This window comes from Triturus cristatus, chromosome 1_2 (genome assembly GCF_964204655.1).
Source record: "Triturus cristatus chromosome 1_2, aTriCri1.1, whole genome shotgun sequence".
In the NCBI taxonomy this organism is placed as follows: domain Eukaryota; kingdom Metazoa; phylum Chordata; class Amphibia; order Caudata; family Salamandridae; genus Triturus; species Triturus cristatus.
In genome coordinates, this window is record NC_140580.1 from 142,091,701 (window position 1) to 142,115,112 (window position 23,412).

Genomic DNA, 23,412 nt, shown 5'->3' on the forward strand with positions numbered 1-23,412 from the left:
CAAATATGCTACCAAAAGGCTAAACGCACATTAACAATTCCCCCTAGAGCTCATTCAACATCCAAACTAGGGGCTTCCATGGCATTCTTAGGGAACATCCCCTTAGATGACATATGTAAAGCAGCAACATGGTCTACACCACACACCTTCACCAAACACTATTGTGTTGACGTGCAGGCTAAGCAACAAGCTTCCGTAGGCCAAGCTGTTCTTCAAACACTTTTTCAAACTACTGCAGCAGATACAGGTGACCACCGCTAGGGGAGACACTGCTGTACAGTCTATGCACAGTATACGATCTGCAGCTCATATGCCTCGAACGGAAAATGCTACTTACCAGTATGTATCTGTCCTTGGCATGTAGAGCTGCAGATCCGTACACGCCGGCCCGCCTCCCCGGGACCTGTATCCGTTCCAGTATTATCTTAATTAGATACATTCACATGGACATCTCTTCTACTTCTTACTGACTCCATCATTTCCCATCATGGTGATAAACAATCTGAGGATGGAGTCGAAGCCCATGTGCAGTATCGTCCATAGGAGGAGTCACCTATCTCGTTACTACCAAAGACTTCTTCCAAGACAACAACAAGGTGCAAGCATCCGAGCCCAAAACCTGATGGCGATCTAAGCCCAACACCAGATGGTGATCTAATGCTCAGTGTACGGATCTGCAGCTCTACATGCCAAAAACAGATGCATACAGGTAAGTAGCATTTTCCTTTTGTGAAAAGGAAGTAAGTCTGATAAAATATCAGCATGAATAATACAGGTACAAACCAGTAAGACATATTTTAAAAAAATGAAAAATTGTGAAGACAAACCGATATAGTGCCTGATTTAGGTCTTGGCAGGAGGATACTCCGTCACTGTTGTGACAGAGTAATCCATCCACCAAGATCTAAATCAGGCCCAAAGTAAGAAATGGTCTTCTAAATGTTGGAAGTATAAAAAAGTATACCCAAAAGAAGATGATCAGGATAAGTATCTGAATTCTGTAGATTTCAGAAAAGTTATAGGAATGCAGAAGAGAAGGTTAGGAAAGCTGTCATAACACAGAAACCGAACGAATCACCTGAACTGGATGGGTTCAACATAATGGTTCTGGTTGCAGGTGTGATGACTCAATATTTGTTTAGGAATTGGGGTAGAGAATGGAGTAATGCTCACTTTGCCACCCTATTGCTCTTTGGACTGTGAATGTTCTAATCTTCTTTAGATGACTAGTCTGATACTGTTCTGTTGTTTTGGTTGTATCCTAATATGAGAATTGTTTTTATAATAGGCATTGGAAGATGGAATACTGGTGACACTCATTGCACTGAATGCACAAAAAGCATTCAACAGAGTGCTGAAAAAATAGGTTTAGGCAATGTTTATTTACATTTTTTATGACCCCAGTTCTGGTGAATAGGGAGAAATCTAGTACAGTCCGGATGAAAAGAAACAAGACATGAATGTGCACTTGATACCTTTTTTTTTGCCCTCAAATAAAATATTTTGACTGCAAGGGAATGTAAATTACAAATTTGCAAATACTGTGAAGATGGTCGTATCTTGCTCATGTACCACATTGCCTGAGCTAATCCAAGAGCTAGATTGCTGGCAGAAGGCGACTGCAAATCTAAATTACTGATTCATACTTGAAAGATTGAGATTCCCATAACAGAAAGGGGCCTCACTATTTAAATGGGCTAAGAGGAAGGTCACTATTTGGGGCTTGTAGCTCTATTATCCATTTCTAATGAACGCCATTAAATATGACCAACCTAGATGGTATGAACCATATATTTCTTAGTTGGGAACAAGAGGTCTGCTGAAATTCAAGATATCACTCAGATGGCTTTATCTTTGCTCTGTTTATTCATTTAGGGTTATGTTGGACTACCTGAAAAGCATTTAAAAACTGTGCACTTGAGTGTAATAGGGAGAAGCCCAGGATCTCCAAATGTATGCTAAAGGTAGAATTAGAGGAATGAGGGCTGGTTGTAGCAATCCAGTGGATAATGAAGTGGACACCGTTGGGACTTTATGGATCAAGCAGAGGTGGAAAAGGGAATTTTAGATCTTTTTTCAGTTGCCTAAGATAGATAAGCCAAAAATGCATATTTGAGTCAGATCCTGAGATCAATGCGAGATATTTGTAACAATTTGACTACCATGCCATCCCGACTACTTTACCTCACCATGTACTCCACTGCATTTGAACTTGGAATTCACACCATTTGTGACATACATGAAATTTGAGAAATGGAAAATGGCTGGTTGCCTATAGCTATCTGCTGTGCATGTGGTTTTCACTGTTATTTCATTAAGAAACATAAAAAGGTTGCCTTTGGGGAAATTAAAAGATTGAAATACAGTTAGTAAAACTGGGCTAAGGATCTCACAGATTTTGGGAGACTGGTAAAATTAGACGGTGATACAAAGATTCTCATCTCAGCGAGCCACAGAGTTCTGTATAAAGCATCCCAAATGTGAACATAGCCATATATTACGAAATGAGACAAAGCACAAGCTAAAACCCCTGGAGCAAACCAAATGGGAGCATCGGAATAGACCCAAAAAGGCATGAGATGCACATCATGTCTAATTGATGCACAGCTATTCATACATACAAAACTAAAAGTGACGTTCCCATATGCTGCTATTTGAGAAGCTATGGGTATAGGACTGACAAATTGCACATATGGTAGCCTGTCATCAATTGATACTGTATTGAATGCTAAGCAGAATAAGGAAGTGCTATGCTACCCAAACACTGATAATCTTGAGTGTGTAATCCTCTTTAACCATGCATGGAAAAATGAAACGGAACAGCGTTCTGATGCTGCATTTTATTGGTAGCCAAAATAGAGATGGTGCTCAACCTGAAAAAGCTGATGCTCCTCTGATTAATTTGTGAGCCAGTAGACTAGAATATCATGGCTGTGCATACAGTACGGTGCACCAAATAACACTTATGAATCAGGTCAACAGTCCAACTCAGTTGTGCTGTTGATCGAGCGAGACTTGGTTGCTACGCTACGGTTCAGAGTAAATTACCCAGGTGCCGCAGTTGGGGTTGACTGTTACCTCCATATACAGGGGAATTCCTTACATGAGGTGCTTGGCTTACACAGGAGCGCCACAATGCAAATGTACTGCATTACTGTGGGACTATGACCATAGGAAGCAAATGCTGAGAAGATTGAATTCGGGAAGCTATTTGGCACTTTTGAATTTACATATAGACTGACACTACTTGTTGTGACATTATTTTGGTCGTTTTTGTTGCCCTGAAGAAGCCCACCCTTGAACGAAACGCATTTGCTGTTTGAGTGTCATTTATATAAGGACCATTATGATCCACGTTTAAAATAAAAAGAAGACTCATACGAAAATCGAAAATGTGTCTATATGGACTATTGACCCGATTAATAAGTGTTATTTGGTGCACCCTACTGTATGTTTTTGCTTATGTAGGCCCTCTTCTTGGACCACACCTAGACAGCAGGTGTTGATACTGTGTGCACAATTTGGGATTCGTTTCTATTTTTTGTCAATTCAGGAATATACAGAAGTAGGTGCGTGTTGTGTATGGGATCCGCTGTCACATGTATGTTCTGATCATGGCTGTGCATCTTCTGACTGGATTTTTGAACTGTGAATTCATCCTTTTTGGCTGTGCACGGAAGCTACTAATTTGTTATGTGTAATAGGCAAATCTGACAGGGATTACTTCTGGCTTTGGGATTCATATTGTGAAGAGGGAGAATGTTTGCAGTTCAGAAGACAGTAAAATAGGAGGGACACACCCAAAATGGTGAAAAGATGAAAGTTTTATTAATGCAGTGAATCTGTATTGTGAGCTGTCAGTGAGGAGAGATGTATAGGGTAGGATGTTGGTGGAATATGGCATGGATCTCAAACTGTGACCTTTGCTCTAACTAAAAAGGACGAGTACAGCATAACATTTTAAACTGTGTAAATGGGATTAGCTTTGAGAAAGCTGCAAAGTGTGGCTACAGAAAAACACGTCAGCAACATATGCCAAGTAGCTGTAAACTAATCTGAAACATTCTTTGACAGTAATTCTTTGACTGATAAATCTTTGCAACAGAAGCAAAAAGCCAGTGATCTGTCTTTTCAGCTTTTAACTCGGGGTTTTAGAGCTCAGCCACTAAGAGGAGTTCTGGGCCTAGTAGTCCACGGAGTGGTATCATATGATGAATATGCAAGTATAGTGGTGGCCGGCCCTCAGCATTTGCTCACATGTGGTCGGAGATTTGGAAATTGTACTATATAGCTTCTATTTTATAAGAATGATCTTTGCAGGTCTCATTTCCAGCTCTTCTACTTTGCTCATGTCCTGTTTTAAGTGGACTTACAGTCGGAATCTGTTACGTTTTCTTATCCTTGATCATGCGTGGTACTCTTATTGCTTCCATTTTTGTGTAGCATCAAAGCATGCTCGGTTTGTAATAAGCATTTTCCATCTCTTGTACGAAATGCGATCTGGATCAACCCATTCAAGGTTTAGGTTTCTAGATTATATAGTTGTTTAATTTGAATCTGAAACCAGATTGTTCTGTGTGGACCATAAGTCATTAGAGACAATTATGCCATGGAAAGCAGAACATATCTCTTGTGTTCATTGTAGACATCTAAAGATCATTACAGTTTATTATGAAGGTATTTCTTTGTTTTAAGGAGAGAATATTTTTTATTTACATAAGATGTGAAAAGATGCGTCTTAAACTACCCTTATTTCCAGGTACCTACTGGTTAGAGATTGATTCTTGAACTATTGTCCATGCGAAAAGTACAACTGGGACTGTCTTGACTCTAACAGTTTTTTCTCAAATTAACTAGGATATGTTTCTTTTGCGGTTTTGTAGCGAGATAGTGTATTCAAAATGTTTCAAATCTACAAATAATATGGCCACATCTGTTATAAATAGGTGTTTTTTGACCATTTTTTGTGGTTCCTGGATGCATCTTTATACAGCTTTTTCAGAGAAAAGGAGAACTGGCAGGTGCCTCTCACCTCATCTCCAGTGAGTTACATTCCTCCCTGCAACCCAAAAAAATCAGTCTGCATACAATATTTGATATTTTTGCTAATGGTTATTTATTATACATTTTTTGTCTGCAATCATATACATTTGAATGAATGTAAGCATAAACAGCTCAGCAACAATTAGGGTAAACGGTTAAGTATGCCCCAAACCTATTGTATCACTTTCTTACTAGTGTTTACTCAAGTTGGTTGTAACCATTTTTCTAAAGGCATGGCTGGGTAAGTTTTGAATTGTAAGTTAATCTGCCAATATGTTAAGTCTTGCAGTGCTTCCCTGCATGCCCCATGGTGCCTTTAAGTTCAACGTTGGAATTCCATGGTGCAATACCCCCTTCAGCAACCAATCTGTGTGTCTAACCCTGGCCTTATTCGCATGCTCTATATATATTTCCCAGACATTGTGTTCAATGGAACAAGGAGGGGGTTGCTCAAGCTCTGCCCCTGTATCTTTATGTAAGCTGTAATAACAATGTGAAATTTCAACAACGCTTCGTGTGCCAAAAAGTGTATGCTCTAACCTACTGGTACTTTCCTTCCTTCCTTCTTCCTGTGGGAGAAAACACACACGGTCATCTCCTTTGTAGTTCTCTGTGGCTGCTGCATTCAGAGAATGAAAAATGTCCCTTCTCTGTGTTATTAGTATGAGTTAGAGCAAGCATCTCGCATGTATGCAAGTTTTGTGCTATTGGCATAGTAAATGCCAATGCCTTTTATTAAGTTTTGGTTTTAAAACATAAATAAAAGGTATTGTCATTTACAATGCCAATAGCTTAAACTCTCGCGAATGTAAGACCTATTGCATTCCAAATGCTTGTTTAAAGTGTGTGAGTTTGTGATTGGGGGGGGGGGTTGCAAACAGAAGGTAGCAGAAGGAACACAGGCGGGGAGGGTGTGGGGAAGCAAAACTGAGGGCGCAGGTGTGGGGAAGCAAAAATGATGGCGCGGTGGGGAAAGGGGCACGGAGGGCATAGGGAAGCAAACGGTAGAGCAATATGGCGGGCGGGGGAGAAAAGCAGATGAGCGAGAGCAACGTTAAGCTGGGGGTGAAAGCATAACCTTTACAGGTAATCAGCATTTGCCACTTTGGAACTGGAGAACTGCTGAGTAAAGCGCTCCAATAATTTCTGGTCGGGATCTCGGTTGCAGGAGAAGACAACAATTTGACCTATTGATGCTTAATGATGTGTTCCAGATTTTTTACTACAATTCCGACATTGAGGTCTTCCCGCCACAGCTCTGTAATAGATTACACCATTTTTTTCAAAGCGCTGGCTTGCTCATGTTACTGGTTATTTTAGAAGGCCAAGACTTTTAAAGTGACCACAATCCACAAGAACTAACTTTGGAATTGTCTGTGTGTCGTATGCAGAAATCCAATAGCCTTCATCAAGTGGTTTTATCCTACAATTTAAAACACTTGATTTTGTAGTATAATGACCAGGAAGAAATATGGCAACAAGTTGGATATTAGTTAGATCTGGTTGCTCCCTGGCCGCCTCTAAAAGATCCATGATAGAACACTATAAGCTATTCCTTAATCTCAAAATTCACATCCAAAAATTGAAAAAAGGCTAATCCTCTTGTGTAAATACTAGCAGTAAGTGGTATATGCCCATGTTGTACCAACAGAAGAAGGCTCTAAACAGAGTGACATGAGATGTTTTTTGCCAGAAATATTTATCCCCTTAGTCTTTACTCAAACAACAGTTAAAAGACTTAGTCATACAAGCAACCATTATGGAATGCTAACAATAAGTACCATCAGGAGGTGTGGAATAAACTGCTATCTGTGAGCGAGTCAAATAATAGGAAGGCTACTTTTGATAATATTAGTAACAAGGCTAGTAGTGCAAACACCCCAGAATATTTTTGGGTGGACTATATTACTATCTTGTATGGAACACAGTTGACAATTTCTCCTGAGTATTCATCTGCTAATAATAAATTAGCAGAGAAACTTGGAGGGAAAAAGGGGATCAGTGCCAACAAATTCCAGCAAAGTTCGATCATGGGAGCTAGCAGGATTGACTCAACATCTCCCCTATAATGGAGTTACTAAAAAGGAGAAATATCAGGACTGCTTAAATGGATAAGGACAAATGGGGCTCTAGGCCCAAATGTCCTCCCAAATGCCATCTCTAGGCGGATCATGATCTGTTGTCAGTGATTCTGAGCCCCCCTTTATAATGAGGTCATTTTGACAAAGGCGGTTCCTGACTCATGGCAAGGAAGATTTCTACAACCCATCTCCAAATGTGGTCCCCCTGATGTTCCTGCAAACTATCGATTACTAGATCTGACTGACGTTGAACTTGAAGATTGGTTAGCAACAGTGAACCTAATTCCAATTAATCAATCTGGATTTCGTAAGGGTCGGTTGACATCTACTAATCTCCTTGCGCTAATGCTGATGGCTGAGAGAGCAATACTAAGAAAGTAAAATCTGTACATATGTTATGTCGATCTAAAGCAGCATTCGAGTCAGACCCTCGAGCCTTGTTATGGAAAAAGTTAGCTGCATGGGGAGTGCCTCCGAAATTATTAGACCTTATCATCCTCCTTTATACGAATTCCTGGGTTCTGCTCAAGATGGGTGATCGAACCTGTCTCACCCGGAGAATTGAAACATCCAATGGTTTAAAACAGGAGTGCATGCTGGCCTCGTGTTTGTTCAATCTTTAAATGTCCGATCTGAATCAACATATGGAATTCAATGAATTCACATTCCCCCAAACTTGCACACACTCCTCCAAAATACTTACAATACGCTGATGATGCCATCCTACTTAGCCAGACACCTATAGGTCTGCAGCGCCTAATCAGTTCCATTTATGAATACATATCGCTCAACCTCCTTGAGCTTAATATTAAATTAAAATCATGTCAATCAACGCATCCACAGCTAAATTACGGTCCAGGTACTTAAGAGGGAAATCAGTTTGAATTGGTTAGGAGCTATAAGTACCCTGGCATTTTGTGAAAACCTCTGGGTCTGAATTCCAATGGCTGAACACTCACAGAAATCTGGAATTCCAGTCCACTCTTACATTCTGAAGACCTGGAATATATTCGGTTCTTAACACAATCTTATGTTCACAACAAAAATACCAAATTTATCTTGCCAAATGTGCCAAGGTTTTTGACCTCCCAATTGATTTAAATAAGAAGCTGCTGTGAAATTGTATAATCAAATCAGTGTGTTTAAATGTGTCAGTAAAACTGAATAAAACTGAAACTCATTGTCATTCAGACCAGCCCACATTTCTAAACAGTTTATGTGAAGTTACTATTCCTCCTTTAACCATTTTCCACCTGTGTCTAAATTGTTCAGCCCGGCTCCCCAGCTGTGGTTGCTTGCATATGATTCCATGACAAAGTCTGGAACATTCCTGAAGATGACCTTGCGATTTCACACCTCGAGATTCCTAAAATGCTGCGGACAGCCTAAAGGTAAATTACGTGTCTCCTTGTCAAGAGACTTTCAGCCCGAATGTGTAAGGTACTTCGCAACGTGATCCATTGCCCACCATTCCGCGCTGCGCAGATGTTTAATTGTAGTGAGGTTAAACTTCTCACCCCCGTAGGGGTCCTTAATCTCATGGGAGGAAGAGGCTTGATCCAGATCCTCATCAAGACCCCCAGAATATCATAACTGTCCTGAGGATGACAAATAAATTCATCATCTCCAAATCCTCATAATCAACATTCTCCACAGAGGAGTTTAGACTGCTCCTTAAATCTTTTGTGCCATGAATGTCACTTCTTTCAATCATGCCGCTACGGACAACTTTTCTCTGTGCCCAGTCATGGTAGCCCCTTTTGTTTCTGCTGCTAAGAGTACCACTTTTTATTGTAGCACAAAGGCAACCTGCGCCATTGCTGTGTTTAAATGCCCTCTCAATATGTTTCCTCTTGTGGGAAACCTTGCCCCCTCTCTGGGGTTCAGAGCTATACGGGGAGTGTCCGTCTGAGAGGGAAAAATAATTCTTCTCTGCAGGGTCTCCATCTTCCTCTAAGTCAATGCGGTGTCCACCGCCTCCCTCACAGAGTCCGTCCTCTGAAAATCTTTAATAGATTCTCCCATGAGTTCAGTCACTGCATGGGTCTGAGGACTAGTGCCCTCCATTATTGGTATGATACAACCAAAGTTTAAATATAGGCTTAAACCGTGGGCCAAAAAGTGCCCAAAATATATTACAGTTTGATTGGTCATAAGCTAGAGGCCAAAGGAATAACTATTGGGTAAATACTGGCTCAATAGCTGCCCCAAAAAACTTTCCCAGAATTAAAGAAAGGATATTATCTTCAAAAATGCTACCTTTCACCAGTAGGTGGAAGCAGAGGCAAGCATTGCAGGGAAACGCACAAAAGATTTAATTAATCGCAATTGATCCTTCCCTTTAATGGCAGAAAAGAACCAAAGCACCTTTAATGAAGACTGAAGGCGCCACCGCGACGCAGAGCTAATGCTGCCGTGCCCCAGGTGCCCGATTTCTAAATATGTGTTCCTTGTGGCCAGGCAAGCAGGAGCAGTAAATAGTGTTAAAACGTGAACACTGCATCCCCAAACTAAGGTAATGAAATATGATTTTTTTTAAAATATATTTAAATGAACGGCTCCAAAACGTAGAGGCCAAAGGGCATGAAGATCGCAGGTCTACTTGAAAACTCCGGCCTCCGCATCCTGAATAGAAGATACTCCGAGGGTCAGCCCCCATACTGGAGCCACATTTTGCATAGATCAACATCTATAATGGACTTCACAGCCGCAACTCTTTCGCTCTTCAAATACATTGGTGGCTTTAGGCTTGAGGGATGTGAGGATAGCGATCACAACACTCGGATAATATCGCTAAATCTTTTCCCTCGCTGACATCACCCCGCCAACATATTTGTTGCAGACTCCACTGCACCTAATTTGAGGGACTAAGGTGGCAAGGACTCTACAGAACAAGTTGGACGATCATGCATTGAGCTCCTAGAAGAGTTCCACCATACCAAATTAATCTGATTATTAAATAGGACTGATACAGTGAAACACTGTTAAGACAGTTCTGTAATGATAAAATGTTGGCGCAGGCGGTTAACATCAGTCAGAATCCTCACTTCTGGACCGCTAAACAGCTTATTACCCCAAATAAATCTTTATACAGAGAATACCAGAGATTTAGAAAGAATCCCACAAATATATCCTAGCAGGAGAAAAAGATAAGGGTAATGTGCCAGAACTGCAAGAGGGACATGTGAACAGCCAAAAAAGACCACCCGAATACGCTTCGGCCTAGGGTCCTTCACGCCTGTAAAACAACAAACCCAAACGCTTTTTGGAAGATCATAAATGATCTTGATAAGGATACCACAGCCTCTTTCAATACAAATATTCCTAAAAAAACTATGGGTGCAGCACCTGAGGGAGTATAAGGAACCGAACCATATGGCAAGCACCACAGGTAATCAAATGTCCTCATTCATGATGCCAGATAAAAAGTCAGCTGAGAAAGTCCACAACCCTTCTCATGCACCTTTTGGTATAGCTAGCAGCAGCACTGAATCTGACAGATGTTTCTTAGATATCTTCGCTCAAAACCTAAGACGCCTAGAAAATAATAATAAGGAGGACTAAAGAAGAATGGCCACAGGGGGTCCAGCTGTCTTCTGGCCACCCTTTTCAAATCTAATCCAGACTACTGTGCAAAAAATCTAACATCTTGCACAGTTTAGTGATGGAGTACCAGATAACCCCCGATTCACAGCCTGAATCAATATTTCACCCTGTCCACAAAGGTAGTGAGAGAGGTACCCCTCGTAATTACAGACTAATAGCACTATTAGATCATATTTCCACATTTTTTGCAAGACCTAGTAGCATCGGTAGAGTCATCAGCCAGAATCCCATGGAATCAATCAGGATTTCATGCCGGACAGGGCAAGTCATCAAACCTTTCTGCTCTTAACATCTGCATGCGATCAGCCCTGACCTCCGAAACAACGTTCTACACCTGCTTTGTTGGCTTAACGGCTGCCTTTGACAAGGTCCCTCTTGACTTTCTGTGCCAGAAGCTTACAAACGCTGGGATGCCCATCAAAATCCTGAATGCAATTCAGCTATTGTACACAGACACCTAGCTATGCGTCCAACTAGGGGACGGCATTAAACTCTCACGGAAAATATACACAACTGGCCCGAAGCAGGGGTGCGTGCTTACCATGCTGCTGTTTGATTTTTACATCTCAGACGTATCGCACGTTAAATTCCTCTAATGCCCATCTGCCAAAACTGAGTGGACTCCCCATGACAGACATTCTGTACACCAATGACCTCCTTTCACTGAGACGGACGCCGGAGGGGTTGCAGCGTTTCCTGACCAAAGTGGTCAAAATTACGAAGAAGAGCATATCACCTGGTACATGGACCTTTGGTGGCCCCCAGCTGTGTGTTCCTCACAGTGCAAGTACCTAGGAGTGGTATTTTACTCAATAGCTTCCCGGACACGGCACATTGAGGCCATGAAGTCAAAAGGTGCTTCCTTAACATCTGGCTTCTTGAAACTAGCAAAAACCCTGCATGGCCCCATCCTTGTTGGGCCATTCCAAAAGGTGACGGCAGGGAAGCTATTACCTACTATAGCTTATGGCTCCGAAACTGTAGGAGAGAAGATGGTAAAACCTTTAGAATCACTAGTGGCCAAGGCTTATTGGATAACATTTAAACTCCACCCTGTACTGCACAGGCCCAGGTGTGTCTGGAATTTGGCCTAATGAAATACAGCTGGGCTATTAAAAGTGCCTTCTTCAAAATATGTCACGGGTTCGGTCAGGATGACCTCGACACTGTCTGCTCGGGTCTGACAGGAAATAGGCACCCCCAACTCAAAGGCGGGACTCTGTGATCTTCTAAAAGATGCAATTCAATCCCTTCATGTAGGAAACCTATGGAGTTTGCAAATCTCAAGTAAAGAGTTCAAGAAACATTTCAATCGAATCACAAGATCTCTCTCTTTACAGGAGAATAAAGCAACCCTGGCAAACCAGGCATATGCCTGTCAAATTATCAATTCATATAAACACTTAGAACCCCAGCCATACTTTGATCATGGATACCCATATCACCAGAAGATAGCATTTATGCACTTCACCTTGGGGGTCATCTAACCGTGGACCGGATCCCACCTTTGTCCAGAACATCTGAATGTGATGAGTACAGGCTTTGCGGGTAGGATAAAAAGACGACGATCTACATCGCATGTCTTTGTCCCATCTTACTTCCAGAAAGAAGAACATTTCTTAGGGGCCTGTTTATCCAAGCCGGAATAAGAACCTGCAGACAAGCACTTAAACAGGGCCTCAACCCCGAACACACACTCGCCTGAACATAAGGGTCATTAAAATTGTGCAATAATTTGTGGTGAAAATAAGTGCTTGCATTTAGTGAACTGAAGACTGAACTTTAAACATTGAAACTGTACATTAAATGAAGTAACTTGCAACTTGTGATCAGATACTTTCCGTAACAATTATATTGATATCCTAATTCAGTGACTATTGATTGTGGGTTTTTTTTTAAACTTTTTTTTAATTTTGCACTTACTGCATTGGTTTTTATGCATGTTTATGTTTAATGGTTTTAATTAACTATGCAGCACTTTGCTGATAAATCTATTACTTTATTTTACACTTTTGCAGCTTTGCTAAAAGATTGCCTTCAACCCCAGCAAAAGATGACACCACACAGTGCACAGTATTGCCATCATTGGTGTCATTTCAGATGTCTCATTGATGTGATGTTATCAGTGATGTCATAGAATATGTCATGAGTGATGCAATATGCAGTGCACGGCAAGGGCATGCGTTATAGTTACTTCAGTTAGCTATAACTGGTGACTTGCAGTGTTTTTTTTAGTTTAAAATGCAACGTTATCACTTAATTTTCATCTAACTAGAACATCACTTTAACCTTAATTTTTTTGCCAGTGAATTTCTAATTTTTTTTAACATTATTTTTAACTTAAAGTAATATTTTATTACCATACCCAACTAGGTCTACCCTGCGGCCATGCCATGTCCTGCCACCGCAGGCAGCCAATCCTCTGCTCCGCATGGCTTTTGACCTTGCACAGCATAGGGTTGGCTGCAGATCCTGGCCTGTGGTCTGGCTTTGCACCCAACCTGCACTGTCTGCCAACCTCGCTGTGCGCAGCCTTTGGTTGTTCTCAGCATAGGGTTGGCTACAGGCCCTCTTTTTTTAGGTCTCGTCTTGCATGCGCTGTCTCAGCGAGACATAAAGTAATCTGTATGTTGGCTTGAACTTAATGTAATCTGTTTTTCCGCTTGCTATTGGCTTACTTGTGGTAGTGTTGTTGTTATCTGCCTTTCTGTTGGCTGTTGGTCATTTGCTAACTTCCGTGTAGCCCAGAGACAGCGGCGCCCAACTACAGTTTCGTTCCGCTGCTCGGCATATCCATGCGTGTAGGGACTACTTCCTTGTTTCGCCGTTCACCACTGCTTGTTTGTTTCAGCGTTCCAGTGATGTTTTATTTCGCTCCACTTTCCCCTAATGTCGGCTCTTCAGCAGTGGGATCTTCTTAATAAACTGCTTACTCCCGCTGTCACTTTCGCGCAAGTCTCTCTCCAGCTCAAAGCGTCTTCCCTTTCGGGGGTGGCTCCCCTCCCTCTGCTCAGTGTCTGGAGCATCCTCGGCCTACCACCTTCCTGCTGTGTGAGCTGTGAAGAAAGCACCTCAGGCTACAAGCCGTCTGCAGCCACAGAGCACAGCATATCATCAAGGAGCTCTGCGTCCCGCCCGTTACTGCCTGTTACAGTGCTTCTGCGTCCATTGCGTTCACTTCATTTAATTTTTAAACATATCCGTTGTGCAGCACTTTTTCTATTTACAGGTATGGACAATGTGGGCTGTGGCAGGGAGTAGCCCGACTGACTCTAAACTTGCTGAAGTCACTGCACTCCGGACCATGTCTCCCGCGGCGTCGGCCAGCTTTCACAGTGCTCAATCCCTTGCACAAACAAATGCCGCTTCCTGCTCACCACCACTCACGGCTCTAAGGACCAACACCCCCAGCGGAGCAGACTCAACACACGGTCCAGGCCCTTACTGGGAATAAATCTAAAATGGTCTCCCTCATTCCTGAGGCAAACTGGGCCGCACCTAACAGACGGATCTGTCTTCGAGGCGCTCTAGGCGAGTTCGTGCACATTGTTCCCAATGTTCACTTTTCACATAGTTTTCCAGTCTGCCTTTATCCAACTCTTCAGCAGTAGGATCTTCTTAATAAACTGCTTCCTCCCGCTGTCACTTTCGTGCAAGTCTCTCTCCAGCTCAAAGCGTCTTACCCGTCGGGGGTGGCTCCCCTCCCTCTGCTCAGTGTCTGGAGTGTCCTCTGCCTCCCACCTTCCCGCCGTGTGAGCTGTGAAGAAAGCACCTCAGGCTACAAGCGTCTGCTGCCACAGAGCATTTTTCATTGTTATACAATCTTATGTAAACATTGTTCCCAGTGTTCACTTTTCACATAGTTTTCCAGTCTGCCTTTATCCAACTCTTTTGTCTATAGAATAATAAGATTTTCACAGTTTAGCCCGATATTTTTTTACTGTAATCAAACCCGGCCATGTAGGAAAACCTACGCTGAATTTTTATCTACAAAGCCGAGCTTTTCCAGATACAATGGTATTGCGCGGGAGAATCGTGCACCATTGTTTCTGTGAAGTATATACGATAGAGGAGGCTAAGGGCCCGAGCAGCCTCTGTTCTCCTTGTCAGTACTGTTAGCAACATCACCACACCCATCTTCAATGTCAAGTACGGCACCCGCGCTTTAGATTACGATGTTGAAAGCTAAATCGCTGGTGCCGTGAATAATTTTTTTTATTACCACAGATTCCCTAGAGTGGGTTTTCTGAGGTAATTTGCAAGGAAACTTCAAGTGATTCTTTCTTTTGTCTTTTTAACTTAAACACTGTTCTGTGCAGTCAGTTTGCAAAGAGAAAGATATAGCCATAAACAGAGGCAATTCAAACATAACACGGCGCCGATCGACACTCTTTCCTTATTCTGAAGTAGTTTTAACCCTATTGTTGGATTCAATGCTTTCCGTTTCTCCATATGCAGCAATGAAGACCGTTCCGAATGGCAGAAGACCGTTCCAAATGCCAAACAACATCTAGGAAATATAAATCACTGACTTTTTTTTTATCTGTATTTTTGGTTCTCCATAAAAATGTCCTGAGAAAATAGATCTGGAAAAGTGTGCACTTTCGTAAGCAAGAGAGACCGCAGCGCGCACTGCACAATATAGAGAGCGGAGGGTGAAACACTTAGGGCTTTAGGGCCGTGATACCCATGTGTGCGAGTGCGACCAGCACGTCGATTACTTTGGTCCTTCTTTGCCCTCCCCATTTACCAGTTGTTAATATTATAAAACTGGTCGTGGCAGCGCGTGCACAGTGGAGATTGCATTGGTGCTACCCTAGGTGGATTTTTTCACCCTTTGCTCCGGATCTCCACAGTTCAGTCACTCACCCATAAAAATCATTACTAGTGCAACAGATGAAACTGCACCTGGCTCCATGCGTGCAAGGGGCCCACTGTACCGCAGTGTAGCTATATTTTGCTGCCTAAGCTGGTGTCAGAGAAGCTATTTCCTTGCCTGCATTAGTCTCATGACACCCTTGCACAAGGTGTTTCTCTTTGGACTTCGGTTATGGTATTCCAGCCTGCTACATAAAAGACGTGGGCATTTGAAATACAGTAGTACAGTGGCCTGTTGGAAGACTTTGCATAGTAAATTACTTTATAAAAGTTTCTGCATCCACAATACGATATGTGGGCAAAAGAGGCACCCGCAACAGGCCACACATGGTACTGCACCCGCAACATGGCTAGGTAAACAACCATCTGCAATGCAATAGGTCTTGCATTTGTTAGTTAAAGCTGTTGGTGTTAAAAATTACAATGTTTTTCACTTTTGCTTTTTTATACCAGTGGCGCTATGCAGATATAATTACTCAACTGCACATATAAAAACAAAAGTAAAAAACATTGTCATTTACAACGCTAACAGCTCTAAATTTAACAAATGTGAGACCTATTGCATTGCAAATGCTTGCTTGCTTTGCTTTCTGTTCAAGAAAATTACAAAAAATACTATTTAAAAACCCCAAATAAATTACACTGTCTTTCAAAGAAATGTAGTTGTTTTACGTAAACATCCAGCATTCTTTTTCAAGATGATTTCAGATTGATATACTGCATTTGTTCCTTGACATTTGTGTAATCCCCAGTATTTCTCTGGAACAAAAAACTCTGTAACTTAATTGGAACAAGTTCTGAGAACTTGTGTTGATGGAGCCAAGTAAAACATGCAGGGAACCCACCTGGCTGCAAAGCTTCTGAGGCCTTCCTTGCCTATTAGAGTGTGTCTTGAAATGCTAAACCCCAAATGGGGCGTTGTGGCCCAAAAGGATTAAGCTCTGAGTTACCAAAGGAAATGCGTTTTAATTGAAGTTCAAGTCATGTATCCCTTTATGAGATCTGGAGACCAACCACATGGACTCCCTCACATGCATTATTGTATGCCTGATCTGAAAGAGACACGTTAGTGATAGATTCCTTTGCTTAGAATATCCCCAGGTGTCAGACTGGATCCGGAAAATGTTCGTCAGCAGCACCCCTGCGCCTCGGTAGGAGTCGTTGTGCGGCTCCGCATACGTCGCTTGCGTCCTAGCTGCCGAGATGACGTAGTCGGAGCTACTTAGACGCTCCCATGCGCGCGGACTTCAGTTCTTTGTTTTTCTGCGCCTGCAAGCGCAGATCCGAGAGAGAGCGGTACCCATAGTTAATATTTTAGCTTGGTTTCTGAGAACTTGTTTCTCTTGTTTTGTCGAGTACTTGACTTCTGGTGCAGTAGGGATGCCCGGGTTTAAGTCCTGTAGGGCCTGCCGTCGGAACATGTCAGTGGCGGACCTGCACAACGTGTGTCTCTTCTGCTTGGGTGTGACGGGGCAGGGGACATGTCAGAGACAGGATCACCTGCTTGTCACTATTGGTCACGCGACACTTCTATACCCCCTTGTGTTATCACACAGGCTTCCGACGAACAGACCAGACGGGACGACTGGGCTCCCTACAGTCCACAAGACTGGTTGCCGGAAAAAGTACAGGGCGCCTTTAAGAAGGAGTTCCCTTGGGCTGGATCTCCTCCCCTGGATGACGTCTCCCGCCGCGGGACTTCAAAGGAGAGCGAGACCAGGAAGACGGCGGACGGCGTTTCCCCGGAGGTAGAGAGCGAACCGGAGTGGAGGAGAAGAGCGGAGGAACGAGAACAGGAGTGGAGGAAAGCGGAGGAGCGAGAACCGGAGTGGAGGCGGAAGGCAGGTCGAGAGAAGCGGACGGAAGAAGCAAGAACAAGCACCGACGAGACGGTCCCGGGAGCAGAGAACAACAAGCCAGGAGGCCAACGACTCCGCGAAGCGCCCTGCCACGTTCCCAGGGGAGGAGCGTGGCTGGAGCAGGTACGGGGAAGAGTAGCAGGTTGGGTGGGGAAGGGGAAATCCCAGTAGCTGCCTCATCGACCTCACTGATAGCTTCTATCCCTAGTCGGCACTCCCGTGTTACCAAGAAAACCACAGACCCTCCTTTTGTTGTTGAGCACCTAGGCACGACTCAAAAATCCCCACCACGGTGTCCCTCACTCCCGGTCCTTCTCCCCACGTTGCGGGACAATCTTTCTAATATATGGTTTCCTTTATCTTTTTGGGAAAACCGAACGGAGAGACCCGGCCGGAGCGTCAAGACCTGGGACCCCCAGAAGGAGAATATCGAGTTGGGTTCCCTTTCCAGACAACTCGGACCTCCAGAACCTTCACCCAATCATCCTGCGGAAAGTCAAGACTGTACAGAATCTTGTGAAATAAAACACTCCTCACATCTCAAGAACCTAGTCCTGCGTCTCTGTCACCCCGAACCCACTACATTGGGGCACCTCCATGACCCCGAGGCGTGCCCCGATTGTCGGGCCATGGAGCCGAAAGCTTTGCGGGAGCGTTCCCGAAAGTTGTTGGAGGTCTGACAATCCGTTCCCCGCTGCTCGAGGTCCCGCTCCCGTGGGAGGTCGAGGGACCGGTCGCGAAGCCGACAACATCGCTCATCGGATTCGGGGACAGGTAAGTCATGGCTAAGAAGTCAAAGAAGCAATGTCGCTCTTCGTTTACCCCTCACCGGTCATGGGACGCGGTGGAAGGGGCGGGCGGTCACTCCCCCGTGGCCCCGATGGAGCCTCCGTTGTTGCTTGAGGCCTACCCGCCCTTCCCGGGCACGAACGCGACTCAGGACAAAATACAGGTCTTCCTGTCGGCCATGTTCCTGTCGGCCTGTTCGCCCCATCGGGTCCCTCCGGAGCGCCTGTGGCCCCGTTGGGTGGGTCTGCCCCCGTGCCGCCACCTTTGGCCCCGGCTACGCCGGCATGATCCCCTGCGGGCCGCTGGCTATGGCCTCGGCGCTGGCTCCGGCCTCAGCAGGACACGACGCTGGACTGCGTCGATCCTGGATTTGTCTACTACTCCCCAATTCCAGGCGGGGAGTTTTTCCCGTTTCCCCGGGCACCTCGTCCTTACCAGCCTCTTCCACAGCCGGCGGACGAAGGGGAGTACTGGGAGGGGTCTGAGGACCCTCTCGCAGCTCAATGCGAGGATAAACCGGACTGGGAGGGTGATATGCACGGTCCAGGTGATCAGGATTTCTCTCCACACCCTGGTACCCTGTCCCCTTCTTCCGTGGCTACGGAGGAGGTTGGGAATTTTTCTGTGGTGTTGCGAAGGGCGGCTGAGGCTCTTAACCTCGAGCTCCCTTCTGTGCCTATCAGGACCAATCTCCTGACTGAAGTGCTGCAGCCAGCATCCTCCTCCACGGCGCCACTGCTGCCCTTCAACGATTCCCTTACTGACATCCTGGTAAACACCTGGAACAGACCTAACACAGGGGTTCCTGTGGATAAGGGTGTAGCAAGCCACCATCGCCTGGCGACCCCAGCTTTCTCACACAACACCCGATGCCTCAGAGTCTTGTTGTCCAGGCCTCTGCCTCTCCGAGCGCTTTCCCTTCTGCTCCTCCAAAGGAATCTAAAAAACTGGAGCAATTTGGGAAAAAGATTTTCACTTCTGTCAGTTCCGGATTGAGGGCGGTGAATACTGCGTGCCTGTTGGGCTGCTACTCACATTCTGTGTGGGGCACCGTGGCACAGGTGCTGCCTCAGTGCCCTGTGGAAGCTCGGGCGGTGCTCTCCCAGGCCATTACCGAGGGGAGAGATGCTGCCAAATTCACTATCTGTTGTGGACTTGACACGGCCGACTCCCTCGGCAGGGCTCTTTCCACAACGGTGGCGCTCCTCCGTTACGCTTGGCTGCTCCTTTCGAGGTTCGGGTCGACACGCCCAAGCGCGTTCCTTTCAAAACCGCTGGCCAACGCAACCTCAGCGCAGCCGCGGTCGCGGGGCCCGCCGTGGTGGGTCCCGGGGCCAGTGGGCGGGTCAATCCACCACAGCCCCTGCCACCACCGCCTTAAAACCTTCCTAGTCCAGTGTTTCAGGCCCACCGGACGCCAGTGGGTGGCAGGATTCAACATCACCTCCTCCACTGGCGCACCATCTGCAGATTGTCCGAAGGGGCTACTCCCTCCCCTTCGAGTCTACCCCTCCAGCCATGCCAACTCAGTGCCACCGCATGTCGGGGGATCACTTGGCACGTCTCCAGCAGGAAGTTGCGGCCCTCTTGGCGAAGGGGGCCTTCGAGCGCATTCCGACGCCAGAAGTAGTTTGTGGTTGTTATTCCCACTACTTCTTGGTCCCAAAGAAGGACAAGGGCCTGCATCCTATCTTAGACCTCCGGAACGTCAATCGCTTCCTTCGGAAGGAGATGTTCAAGATGCTCACGCTGGCTCAAGGTCTTGTCTGCCCTAGACCCGCAAGACTGGCTGGTAGCGTTGGACTTGCAGGATGCTTATTTTCATATCCCCATCCTGCCGGCCCACCGGCGTTACCTACGGTTCACGGTAGGCCACGAGCATTTTCAGTTTACCGTGCTCCCTTTCGGCCTTACCAGCGCCCCTCGGGTGTTCACGAAAGTGATGGCAGTGGTCGCTGCTCATCTGCCTAGATCATGGGTTTCGGTCTTCCCCTATCTCCACGACTGGCTGTTGAAGGCGGGCTCGCCCCAGGCAGTCGTCTCCCACCTCCAGACTATGGCCGACCTCCTGCATTTGCTGGGGTTTTCCATCAACGTGCCGAAGTCGCACCTGGATCCCTCTCAAAAGCTCCTCTTCATCGGAGCGGTTCTGGATATGGAACACTTTCGGTTTTATCCTCCCGAACAGTGAGTCCGGGACATTCGGGCTATGATTCTGATCTTTCAGCCCTGGTCCTGGGTTTCGGTCAGGAAGACCCTGAGGCTGCTGGGCCTCATGGCCTCCTGCCTCCTGCTCATCAATCATGCCAGGTGGCATATGCAGGCTCTGCAGTGGGACCTGAAGTTACAGTGGGCGCAGCATCGGGGGAAATCTGTCCGACTACGTCCAGATCTCGGAGGGCACTGCACAGTCCTGTGCAGTGGTGGCTCACGGACCAGCATTGGGTCAGCGGCAGATCCCTTTCCCTTCCCCAACCCGAGCACACAGTGGTGACGGACGCGTTCCTCCTCGGATGGGGCGGCCACATGGGAGAGGCGGAGATCAGAGGCCTCTGATCTCCGGCGGAGTCCAAGCTCCATATCAACCTTTTGGAGCTCAGGGCGATCTGACTTGCACTGAAAGCATTCCTTCCCTCTGTCAAGGGGAGAGTAGTGCAGGTGTTCACAGACAACACCACCGCCATGTGGTATTGAAACAAACAAGGCGGGGTGGGGTTGTGGACCCTATGTCAGGAGGCTCTGCGTCTCTGGACATGGCTGGAACGTCAAGGCATTTCCTTGGTGGTTCAACACTTGGCAGGTTCTCTGAACGCCAGGGCGGACGAACTCAGCCGCAGGTGCATGTTGAATCACGAATGACGTCTTCACTTGGACGTGGCACAAGGTCTCTTTCAGCAGTGAGGAGAACCTTGGTTAGATCTATTCGCAGCCAAGCGTCCCTCCACTAAAACTGTATACATCTGTCGGTGGAAAACATTTGTGGCATGGTGCACAGCGAAAGCTGTAGACCTTCTTTCTTCCCCTCTTTCTGAGTTCCTTTTATTCCTTCTCTCTTTGGCCCAGCAGGGCTCTGCTCTGGTCACTATCAAGGGCTACCTTTCTGCTCTTTAAGCCTTTCTTAGGCTGCCTGATCAGCCCTCTCTTTTCAAGTCCCCGGTTGTCAATAGATTTCTCAAAGGCATTACTCACCTTTTCCCTCCTATTCCTTTTGCGATGCCTCAATGGGACTTGAACCTGGTTCTCACATACTTGATGTGCGCTCCCTTTGAGCCTCTTCATAACTGACCTTTGCGGTTATTAACTTTGGAAACTGTCTTCCTGGTGGCCATCACCTCCGCTAGGCGGGTGAGTGAGCTGCAGGCTCTTTCCTGCAAACCTCCTTTCCTGGTGATTCATCTGGATAAGGTTGTACTTATCCCATGTCCCTCCTTTCTACCAAAAGTAGTCTCTGCCTTTCATCTCGGGCAAACTGTCACTCTGCCCACTTTCTTTCCGCCTCCGCACCCTTCAAGAGAAGAGGAGAGGCTCCACCGTCTGGACCCAAAACGTGCTCTTTCGTTCTATCTCAACCACACACAACAGTTCTGGGTGGATGACCAGCTCTTTGTTGGCTACGTGGGCGCCAAGAAAGGCCGGGCTGTGCACAAGCGGACTATCTCCCGATGGGTTGTCCTGTGCATTAAAGCCTGTTACTCTCTGGCTAAAAAGGAACCTCCGGTTGGACTGCGTGCTCATTCTACCAGGGCGACAGCAGCTACTACATCATTGGGACATAGTGTCCCCCTGCAAGCCATCTATCAGGCAGCCACTTGGGCCTCGCTGCATACTTTTACTAAGCACTATTGTCTTGACAGTTAAGTCCGGAGAGAAGGCTTCTTTGGCCGTTCGGTTCTCCGTGACTTTCTGGTGTGATCTCACTTCACAGACCCACCACCGGGGTTGGTATTGCTTTGGTATGTTTTCTAAGGTAAGGAATCTATCACGAAAGTGTCTCTTTCAGATGCACAAGTTACTTAATTGTTTAACGATATATCTGTAAAAGACATTAGTTAGTGATAGATTCCTTACCGCCCGCCCATCCTCCCCGTTCTGCGAACTGTTCTCTAGGGTTCAGATCATCCCTTTCAGAGCCCTAGTTCTATTGCACCAGTAGCCGTTCTCTGGCACGGCTCTGCTTTCCTGGCGTGGAAAAGTCGTGTACAGAACTGATGTCAGCACGCGTGGGCGCGTCTAAGTAGCTCCCACGACGTCATCTCGGTGGCTACGACACCAGCGACGCACGCGGAGCCGCACGACGACGCCTACCCACGCTCAGGGGTACTGCTGAAGAAAACTTTCTGGATCCAGTCTGACGCTTGGGGATATTCTAAGGTAAGGAATCTATCACTAACTAATGTCCCTTACAGATATATTGGTACACAAGTAAGCAACTTGTGCTTTAGAGCTTCTGCTACTGTGTTTCCGTCCAGTACTTTGTAATATACTACCTTAGACCTTCTAAGGAGATGTTCTGATATTTAAGCAGGGTAGAGCTACCTGTGTGAGAGACCAAATTGCCTTAATTAGATAGTCACAGTTCTTTACATTTATTTGCAACACGACTGGTATTCTCTCTAGCAGTGCCAAAAAACTTGGTTGTGCACCAGTTTTAATAACATTTTTAGCTATACGATTTTGACTTATTCATGATTATTTTCATTTTAATCTGTAACCTTATTTTCTTGCTTTAGGTTCACTGAATGCCCGGAATAGTAACGAAGATCGCTCCCCTGAAAACAATGGTTCCACAGTCCCAGTGGATCATTTCCCAGAGGTGGACAAGGCTGTCTTGGTGGAGCGAATAGTACGACTGCAGAAGGCTCATGCCCGCAAAAATGAAAAGATAGAGTTCATGGAGGATCACATAAAGCATCTAGTGGAAGAAATTAGAAAAAAAACTAAGTATGTATAATTCTTTGGTCCACAACCCTTTGCTGTGGAGCTCGGCATTTGGTTTACATTTTAAATTTCTTACGCTTTGCTGTTACATTACCTGCAAAGAATGTGCACATGCTTTTGGGCCATATACGTTTCCTTGGACTTCAAACTCACAGTAATAATTCTTGGAAACATTGTGAGCATTTTGCAGGAGCTACCCATCCCCTTGGGGAGGAGTT

The 23,412-nt window shown here is 45.5% G+C and overlaps 1 protein-coding gene across 8 annotated transcripts in view; it reads left to right on the forward strand.

Annotated features, from left to right (window-relative positions):
• The window catches only part of CCDC186 (coiled-coil domain containing 186), a 422,247-nt gene that overhangs the window by 349,094 nt on the left and 49,741 nt on the right, over nucleotides 1-23,412 (forward strand). For all 8 annotated transcript variants that reach the window (XM_085603302.1, XM_085603297.1, XM_085603300.1 and 5 more), the window contains one exon: nucleotides 22,987-23,197. In XM_085603302.1, the coding sequence (XP_085459428.1) occupies nucleotides 22,987-23,197 (211 nt within the window). The remainder of the gene's footprint in view (nucleotides 1-22,986; nucleotides 23,198-23,412) is intronic.